The following is a 10,495-nucleotide window of genomic DNA, read 5'->3' as shown; positions in this document are numbered from 1 at the left end:
GCTACACATGCAGAAGTGGGATCACGGGTGGTGGTGACATTAGATACGACAATGGTGTTTGACTCGGTGGAGTGGAGCTATCTCTGGAGCTGCTTGGAGGGATATGGCTTTGGACCACGCTTCATCAAATGAGTTCAACTGCTGTATCAGGCGCCCATGGCCAGGCTGATGACCAATGGCTGGCCGTCACGAATGTTTGACCTCAGCAAAGGAACAAGACAAGGCTGCCCTCTTTCACCACTATTATACGCCCTGGCCGCGGAACCCTTGGCCATGTCCATCCGAGCTAATCCAGAGATCAGGGGACAGAGCCATTGCGCCCTGACCGAAAAGATCAGCATGTATGCTGATGACACACTGTTATACCTGGCAGACTCTGGCCCCTCTCTACACATGGCTCTCCAGACAATTGAAAGTTTCAGGACATTTTCGGGGCTAAAAATCAACTGGGGAAAGTCCCAAATTCTTCCACTTGACAGCTTCCCACTGACTGCATTTCAGGACAGTTTTGCATTACAACGAGTCAGCACCATTAAGTACCTAGGGATATGCATATTCAGATCTCCGGTGGATTATATACATTTAAATTTAAGCCCTCTAATTTCCCACGTTAAATCTAAACTACGGACTTGGGCCCGTCTGCCGCTGGGGATTTGGGGCCAGATAAATCTTGTCCAAATGGTCCTCCTACCCAAGATACTCTATATCCTCTGGCACTCCCCGGTGTACTTACCCCTGAAGCATTTTAAATCCCTCAAAGCCCTGCTCAAACCCTTTGTGTGGGGAAACAACAGACACAAATTAGCTTGGCAGGCGCTTAAAAACCCCACTAACCTGGGGGGGGCACAGCCCTCCCTGATTTTAATCTCTATTATATTGCGTCCTAACTATCCCAACTGTATCATATTGATAAGATGGACAGGGGGCAGTTTCTCCAGCTGCTTTGCCCGAGATGGGTTTGACGCACTGAGGACTCAATTTACGCGCTGGCGATGGGCTCTAGCGGTGCGGGTCAGGGAGACGATAGACCTTGTTATACAATTACAGACGCATATGGGACTTAGCTTCCGCTAAGCTAGGGATACCACTCTATAATGATTATACCCCATTATGGTATAATAAAACTCTGTCAGAATTTTTACAACTTCCCGATGCAGACCTTTGGTCTACTTATGGTATTCTCTATATGCACCAACTGTTTGTCGACGGAACCCTTAAAACCTTCACCACGCTTAGAGAAGAATTTTCACCTCCTGGCTCCATGCTCTTTTGATTTTTACAGGTGATACACGTGACCCGGGCTCAGTTTTTGGAATCCACCCCACTACCCCCTGCACTAATGCACTATGGCCATAATCAAGAGTACTGACCCAGGTAAACTAACCTTGTCCTTCTGTGACATGCTCACTACCCCCATTTCCACCAAATTGACATATAAACTCAAACCTCACTGGGAAAGAATGATAGACCCTTTGGAGGATGTGGAATGGGAGGAGGTTTTGGAATCCTGCAAGACTGTGTCACCCAAACTTGCTGACAGACTGACTCAAATTTATATTTTCCATCAGGTATATCTCACCCCCTTTGGGTTGCCAGATAAAGAAGCTCTTAATCAACCCTTTGTCAGATGTGTGGGAGGGAGGTGGGTACATTCTTTCATTTAATATGGTCATGTCCCAGAATACATGGACTGTGGGCGCAAGTTGTAACCTTTCTGCACAACCACATGGGCTCTCTGGTCACATTAGACCCAAAACAATGCTTACTTGGGGTGCTTCCAGATATACTACAGACAAATACACAAAGACATTCCTGTATTAGACTTTGTTCTCAGTGAGGAAGGTTATTACCTGGAATTGGATGTGACCCATACCCCCTGGGCTGGTGGAGTGGAAAGTGGAGTTCAATAATAATCTACCATATAAAAAGGTTATGTATATTAACAGGGAATGCCCTACCAAATATGACAAAATATGGGATCTTTGGTTACAGGACTCCGATACCTGCATGTAGGGCGCTTTGAATCTATGTTCCCAGATGAGTGGTTTGCCCCTTGTTACGTGTCTTGATAAAGGTCTAGATGACCCACATGGCCGACACCAGATATTGCCCTTTCCCTATTTCTGTCCCCTTCAACACATGTTGTTACTCACAACACCGGTTCTGAAATATCTGTACTTTATTCACTGTACACCCTTCTGATATCAGACACTTTTGATGTATTTAATAATATATATGCACTTATTTCCTGTTTTTGTTTGTTTTCTTTGTTTGACATAATAAACTTGGTTGAACAGAAATATAGCAGAGAATCAGTGAATCCACAAAGATACAAGTGGAAAAGTTGAACGTTAGGGCTTTGAGCCTCCCGTCTCTTCCTGAACTTACTGTTAGAATTACCAGACTATTATCGGACAGAGCAAGCAGCCCAGTTAGGTTTGAGAATTGTTGAAGATTTAAAACATCCAACATCCATGGCATCCATTAATTCTGTACTTCTTCCACCTGACAAAGCTTTTCGAGCTTGATAGTGAACAGGATTTCAAAGACCTGATCAGTAGCCTGGAGTTTTTTGGCCATTTGTGTAGTTCAAAATGTGTTGAAATGAGAAGTTGCTTTTCCTGAGGAAGTTACAGACTGACCACAAAACACACAGTAGATATTTTTCATCACAGTGAAGTTCCTTCTCTACCATTGCCATATTCTCTTCCTTCTCCGAGTTTGACTGCCGAACCTCTGTGAGTACCAGTTTTATTGTTATTATTTTACTTAATATTCTTTATATTAATTCTTGGTGACTGTAGAAAGTGCTATCATTTTTTTTCCCCCTGCAGTTCTTGGAAACCGTACTCTAGCTTCACACCATAGTATACCATAAAAACCTCCACTTATGGTGTATATCTGTGAAGGTTCTCGTTTATCCTGGTTTATGGTATATCTTGTAGAAATTAGTCACATTCAGCTGGACTTGTTGAAGACCCTAAGTAGCTTCTCCAACCCACGTATTCAGTCCATTTGAAGTACTGAAGAAGTGATTTGGAGAAGCTACAAATTGACCATAAATCAGTTTTCATGCTATACTATGGTGTGAAGCTAAAGAAAAGTTTCCAAAAACTCCCAAAAAAGGATAGCACCTAATAAGGATTAGTAGAAAGATTATTAAATGTGATAGAGGCAATAGCACAAAACATTTGTTTTTAATGTAGATTCGGGTTGTTTGTCTACAAGGAATGTTATTGATTTCTGCATCTCCTTTTGCAACCACAAAGCAGAAACCAGTAGACTAATTATTTTTAACTGGTATAGTTATAGGTAGCAATAGAAGGGAGGACGTGGTTACAAGAGAGGTTACAAACATGGTCTGCCCTACTGTACCACAGGAACCTTTGATGGCCAATGTAAAAATAAGAACAAATACTTTACTCAGTATTTATGGCTATATAAAGGGAGAAGTGAATGTAAGCACCAATGTATTACAGATGATACGTTTAGGACCCGGACTATCTTTACATACATGCATTTGATTGGTAAATTGATAATATCATTGGCAAGAGTTGACACTATAGCTGTAAGTAGTTCTGCGCTGGCCGGTTATTCTTAATGTGCTAAATGAAAAACAATCCTCTAAAATTGTAAAAAATCGTTGGATGGATTACAGTATGCATTGCTGCACCTGGATTAGTTAAAGTGTATGTCCAACCTAGAATGATGGGGTAGTTATTCCTGCGCTGCCACTATTATGTAATAAATCGAGGAACTGCTGCTTTCACCGAGATGGATCAAACCGTATCCACTTAATTGTAACGTGAGGGTAAATTGGTGTCGCGCTGTTCTAATTTAGGGTACTGGTTCCCTACGTTTCTAACTCAAAAGAGAAGGGGGGAGGTGCGTTTACTAAATCTGAATGTATGTACTTTTGTTTTCACATATGCTGCTCTAGAGTTTTGTTTTAGCATACCGGTATCCAAGTTATATTGCACTTAGCACTTTTTGGAATTGTTTGATTTTTCAACGAGCTAAACCTTACATACCTGATTAATAGGCTCTGTAGGGTATCTACTTTTTTATATAAAAAATCTTTTAAAAATTTATTTTTTTTAAATTAAATTTTTATCACATCATAATTGTTTGTTCTACCTTATGAAATTCACGTCTATTAATTTATTTCGGTCCCTTTTTTTCACACTTATTTTAAATAAATTTTATACATTTATCTTATATATTGCACTAATAGATACTTCGTTGTAATTAATTATTTATTCACTTCACTTTCATAAGCACATAGCACTTTTGGTTGCTTGGATTGTTGCAGGTGACGGTGCTGAGCCCGTGTTTTCACTTTGTTTCATGGTTATACTGCAGGCCACAGTTGGCTCTGCAGTGTGTTTACTTACTTACTACTGATTTCTTTGACTACATTGTTTTTATTAAGTTTACTTTTGGTTAAACAAGCACTATTATTCTTTGTCTGGTGTAGGGATGAGCTTCGTGTTCGAGTCGAACGTACGTTCGACTCGAACATTGGCTGTTCGTCCGTTCGGCGAAATCCGAACTCTTGGTCCGTTCGCGTCAAAATTCGTGTGGTGCGCACGGCCCACAATGCACTGCGATGGCGCAGTGCATTGCTGGCTCATGATTGGCCAAGCATGCACTGTGACCCCGCATGCTTGGCCAATCGCAGCGCCAGCAGCGAGGAGAGCCATGATTGGCCACAGGCAGGATGCCTGTGGCCAATCATAGCTCAGGCTGTGTAGTGCACGCCCCACACTATATAAGGCCGCCTTTGAGGCGGCCTCGTGTAGTGTGTTGGCATCTGAAGCAGTGGGTGTTCTGTGTACCTTCAACACAGTTACACACCGATCGTTTTTGGCTGATTTCCTATCTTGCTCTTGTGTAGTGGTTATTGTCTGTGCCCTGACCGCAGTATACACCACTATATTCACCTCACCTATATAGCTAGTGATCTATCTTTAATAATAGAGCTTGCAGTCAGTAGTGTTAGGAGATAGTGCGTGCTGTTTGCATGCTCTGTACCCAGTACATACCGCTATAATCCACCTACATAGCTGTTCTCTATTTGAGCCCAATTGCCATCTGCAGGAGTTATTGGAAGTTGTGTGTGCCTCCAGCACAGCACAGTATACATCTGTATATACCCCTTTATCTCTGCTGTTTTCTGGTTATTGTCTGCGTGCCCTGACCGCAGTATACACCGCGATATTCACCTCAGCCTAAGGCCCAATTTTTTAATAGTTTAATAGGGGCGTTTAAGTACAATTTTTGACGCAATTCTTTGCAGCAAGGCTAATTCCAGCAAAAAAACTAGAGTATATGGGAGAGGTTGCAGTGTCGTGGCACCAGCAGCAGTGCCTAAGGCCAAATTTTTCTGCCCCTGTTTAACAGGGACATGTAATTACAATTCTTGATATAATATTTCACAGGAGGGCCCCTTCCTGTGCCCACCCAGAGTAACGGTGAGGACTTATAGTGTTGTGGCACCAGCACCACAACCACCAAAGGTCAATTTTTCTACCACTGTTCAACAATGGCATGTAATTACAATTCTTGATATAATCGTTCACAGCAGGGCGCTCCAGTGGCCACCAAGAGTCACTTTGAGGGCTTACAATGTTGTGGCAAAACCAACACCTTGTTCCGCCATTTCTGCAGAGCATATAGGGCAGGCCCCTACTTTCAAACATCCAACTTACAAACATCAGACAGCAGCAAGTGAGATGAAAAAAGATGGACGACAAAACAAATTATACAGGGGTGATAACCCTTCCCTATGTTTTCCAAAAAGCTTAAAAATAGTTTTTTTGACTGGAGCTACACTTTAAAAATGTACCTGTTCAAAATTACAAACAGATTCTACTTAACACAACAAATCTACACAGTCCCTGTCTTGTTTGCACCGCCTGTATACTGCTGTTCTGAGTATATAGGGCCTGGGAGCCACACGCATTTCCTTTTTTTAATATGGGTACGGGGTTTCCCTTAATATGCGTACAAGACCCAAATAGGCTGGTAATGGGCAGGGAGGGCTACCCATGCCATTTTTCTGAATGATTTTCAACCATATTGCAGGAACCAGATATAACATTAAAACCGCAAGCAGTTTTAAATGGTGTTATTTCCGTTTAATGTCATTTTGTGCAGGGACTGTTTTAAACACGGGAAACACGTGGCACTTCACAGGCATACTATAGACACCCCCCAGGCACCATATTTAAAGGAATATTTCACTTTTTTTTTTCACTTTAATCATCATTAAAATCAGTGTTCCCGCCAAAACGGCCGTTTTTAAAACTTTTTTTTGCATTGACCCATGTCCCCTGAGGCAGGAGGCAGGTCCCCAAACCCTTTTTAGGACACTATCTTGCATATTAGCCGTTAAAATTAGCACTTTTCATTTCGAACGTTCGAGTCCCATAGACTTCAATGGGGTTCTAACGTTCGTAACGAACGTGGGGTCCGTTCGAAAGTTCTGGTGCGAACCGAACCGGGGGGTGTTCGGCTCATCCCTAGTCTGGTGTCTAGGTGAAGACACCCCTGTAGTGTGCTTATTCATTTTTAACTTTTTGGGTTCATTTTATTGTGTTTTTGGCAATTTATATAAATATAACTATACCACACGTATTCTACACGAGTTCTATATTGTGTTAGTGGATAATATATCCTAAATACCTCTCATACTATTTTTTAGATCTTTTAGCTCTACATTACCTTCCCCCTCTCCCCCCTTCTCTTTTGAGTTAGAAACAAAGGGAACCATCCCCTTCCGAATAATACCCTAAATTAGAACAGCGCGACACCAATTTACCCTCACGTATGTCCAACCTAAACTTTTCTTTGTAGGTTAGGATAGATTGGGGGGAGGGTTAGACCTCCTATCAGCTTCTTATTGCTGTCTGAGACTCGGAGATTTCCAAAGAGGAAATGAGGGGAACTCTCCAGCAGCAACACAGGCAGACATGATGAAGTTTGTAAATAACTCGCGATTACATTCTACCGTTTGAAGATTTTTGCCAATGTGTAAAGACCTTCCCCTTGTATTGCATTCGAACAGTGACTAATTACGCTTTTACCTTTCTGTAGAGAAGTAAATATAAGTGAACGCAAGAAAAGAAAGAGAAACAGAACTCTGAATAATGAAACCAGCGCCTTGTTACTTGTTAGGATACATTTTCATATTTCTTCTTCAAGGTAATATCAATAGAATAGAATGAATGGTTTCTTATCAATTATGTGCATATTTTATGTTGTTTTTTTGCTAAATTTGTATTGAATTTTCACATTGTACAGCAAAATGTAAAAAATATATAATAAAATAAACAACATGAATAAAGAAAAATTATAAGACTTTACTTTGTCATGTTAATTAGACAATAACCAACCATGTTGCTATTTAATTTGTTTGTCTGAGCTTCTGGCAAACAGTCAAAATCAAAGACCTTATGCATTGGTATATTATAAAGATTTAAAACTAAGCCCTTGTACACACGGTCGGAGATTCCGACAACCAAATCCGTCGGATTTTGTCCGAAATTGTTGTATACACACGGTCGGACGAAGTTGTCGGAAAATCCGACGTGATGACGTTATTTCGTTACGACGGGACTACGTTCAGGCTAGTAGCCAATAGCTTTGATGTAGGAATTTGATCTGAGCATGCGTGGCACTTTGTCCGATCGGAATTCTCTACACATGATCGGAGTATGTCCGATCGGAGCATTTTGTCGGAAAATATTTCCGGCAAGTTGGAAAAGTTGGTCCGACGGATATTCCGACAGAAACAGTCCGATGCAGACCACACACAGTCGGAATATCCGCCAAAACGCTCCGATCGGACACATTCCGTCGGAATCTCTGACCGTGTGTACAAGGGCTAAGACCTGGTTTACACCTAAGCATTTTTTTTAGTTTTGCAGAAACACACTACAGTTCATATGTGCTGGGGGGTGCTTTGGGAGAGGAGAGGACAGGGTGCTGTTGGGAGGGTATTTGACACCACACCTTGTAGCAGAAGTCCAGTCCCCTCCCAAAGCACCACCCAGCACATATCCTCTCACCTCCACCCCTCCCCACCAATCAAAGAGATGCCTCAGAGGTGGCAATTGCAGTTTCTGTGATCCCTAGTACCCTATAAGAGAGGCAGGGCAAGTGCCCTGGGTGCCCACTCTGGAAAATTGGGGGGGGGATTTGCACTGGGATGGAGAAAATTTGTGCTGGAGAGAGGATATTTTCCAGGGTGGAGGGGACAGGGGCATATATACAGGGGTTGTGATTGCAGCATATAGAGGACGGGCGGTGCGGGTGGCATATACAGCGACCAACCCCTTCCAATTTCATCCAGCAGACTTTCAGTAGCTGCAGGAGGAAAATGGAGGTAATTGTTTCCCTTGCCACCCCCACTGCTCCTCCTATCTACCTGGTGCCCCCTGTGTACTCCCCTGGCTCACTCCTACTTCGCAGCACTGATGGCTTCCCCTCTCCCACCAGCTGCTGCAGGGGATGTGTCAGGATGGAGAGCGGGCAAGGGGGCGGTAAATGAGTAATTTACTGGAATTTTCCTTGTCTTAATGATTAGAGTCAGTGATATGTACCAATCACTGACTCTGTTCATTCGTAACTGTGGCATAATAAACTGTGGTACTATGCTTTCAATGAACAGGTCCTGTCCATTCATTCTGTGCAGCTGAGACTGTAGATATGGAGATTGAGGGCTGTGTCCTTCATCTCCTTTCTCTGTCTCAAAGGTAAAACATCAGAGGCCTGTTTAGACCCCCGATATCTCACCAAAGCCCACCAACAGGGGTCATAAATAAAAAATAAAAAAATATATAAAAAATGAATAAAATAAAATGGTCAAAACTAATAAACAAATGCAATAACAAAAAATAAAGAAACCACCAGTAGAATTACCAGGGTCACAAAGCTTGCACTTGCGATCAGGCCCTGGTATGCTGTCATTGAGGGGGGGGGGGGGCCCGGCTGGGGGTCAGGGGGGCCCTTTATGATCTCCTGCAATGAGGCACTGAAGGTTCTAGTTATGCTTTTGTGTTGGATGCATACATTTTAGAAGAAGTTTTTATACCCCACTACAACAGTGTAGCAACACCTTAATAATTATCATTATGTACAATTGTTGGGGTAGTTTGTCAGCACAATTAAATAAAAAAAGTTAGTCAAGGATGGTGTGGTACCTACAGACAATAGCAGGGGCAACCAAATAATTGTTAATGCTTTTTAATGATCTTGCTACAATATGGATATAAAACAAGTACTTTGCCACTTTCCCAAAATGAATCTTTTTCATGAAGGAAAAAAAAAAACACGACCTGTAAGCATTGTTATTAGGCTTGGCTTCAATTCCTCACCCTTATTATCTATGATACATTTTACACTGATGTGGAATTATCTCTGTTTTTGTTTTTCATAGCGGAGTCATCAGATGAGGACAGAACACAATGGTCCTTCTCATTTCCAGAATCCATTAAAGCACCGAAGAATTCTGATGTGACCATTCCCTGCACATTCACTGCTCCTATAGACCACAATCCGACCAATCTGATTTGGTATAAGTACGAGGATTTAGTATCCATCCAGATCTTCAATAGTAAAAACCCCTCTAAAGTTATAGAAGAGTACAGAGGACGGACAAGTCTCGTTGATAACGGAACAAACAACTGCTCACTGACAATCAAGGATGTGACGGAGACAGAATGGTTTTATCCAGGAATAAGTGAAAAGATAAATTCATACATCCTTAATAACAGTCGAGGTGTCCTGGTCACAGGTAATGTTGTTAAAACAATAGTCCATTTATTGAATTACATTAATGATAAAGATTGTCAACAAAGTGGCAGTAAGAGGACTCATTCCATCCATCTCATGGTGTATAAAACATTCTCTGAAGAAGTAGAATGTGTTCATAAGAAACCTCCCTCCATGATCACCCCCAGGACTTCTCCAGAGCCTCTCCCATTTTCTGCAACTCCTCACCCCAACCTGTTCCCCAGTCTGATGCTCTGTCCACATTTAGAAATCTCATCTCTTCAGAGGAGCCTATCCCACCTCCACCCAACAACCTATCCCACCTCTACTCAACAACCTATCCCACCCCTACCCAACAACCTATCCCACCTCTACCCAACAACCTATCCCACCTCCACCCAACAACCTATCCCACCTCTACCCAACAACCTATCCCACCTCCACCCAACAACCTATCCCACCTCTACCCAACAACCTATCCCGCCTCCACCCAACAACCTATCCCACCTCCACCCAACAACCTATCCCACCCCTACCCAACAACCTATCCCACCTCTACCCAACAACCTATCCTACCCCTACCCAACAACCTATCCCACCTCTACCCAACAACCTATCCCACCTTCACCCAACAACCTATCCCACCTCCACCCAACAACCTATCCCACCTCCACCCAACATCCTATCCCACCTCCACCCAACAACCTATCCCACCTCT

The 10,495-nt window shown here is 42.5% G+C and overlaps 1 protein-coding gene across 1 annotated transcript in view; it reads left to right on the top strand.

Moving 5' to 3' along the window:
• The first annotated feature begins 2,534 nt into the window (after nt 1–2,534).
• LOC143933370 (uncharacterized) overlaps nt 2,535–10,495 on the top strand; it is a 39,528-nt gene continuing 31,567 nt past the window's right edge. Inside the window, exons 1-3 of the mRNA XM_077456237.1 lie at nt 2,535–2,738; nt 7,099–7,206; nt 9,443–9,799. Of these exons, the coding sequence (XP_077312363.1) occupies nt 7,152–7,206; nt 9,443–9,799 (412 nt within the window). The 5' untranslated portion in view covers nt 2,535–2,738; nt 7,099–7,151. The remainder of the gene's footprint in view (nt 2,739–7,098; nt 7,207–9,442; nt 9,800–10,495) is intronic.

This window comes from Lithobates pipiens, unplaced genomic scaffold (genome assembly GCF_037356315.1).
Source record: "Lithobates pipiens isolate NorthernLeopardFrog02 unplaced genomic scaffold, aLitPip1_a1.2 Scaffold_27, whole genome shotgun sequence".
NCBI classification, from domain to species: domain Eukaryota; kingdom Metazoa; phylum Chordata; class Amphibia; order Anura; family Ranidae; genus Lithobates; species Lithobates pipiens.
The sequence above is the reverse complement of the archived record's forward strand: the minus strand, read 5'-3'. Positions and strand labels throughout refer to the sequence as shown.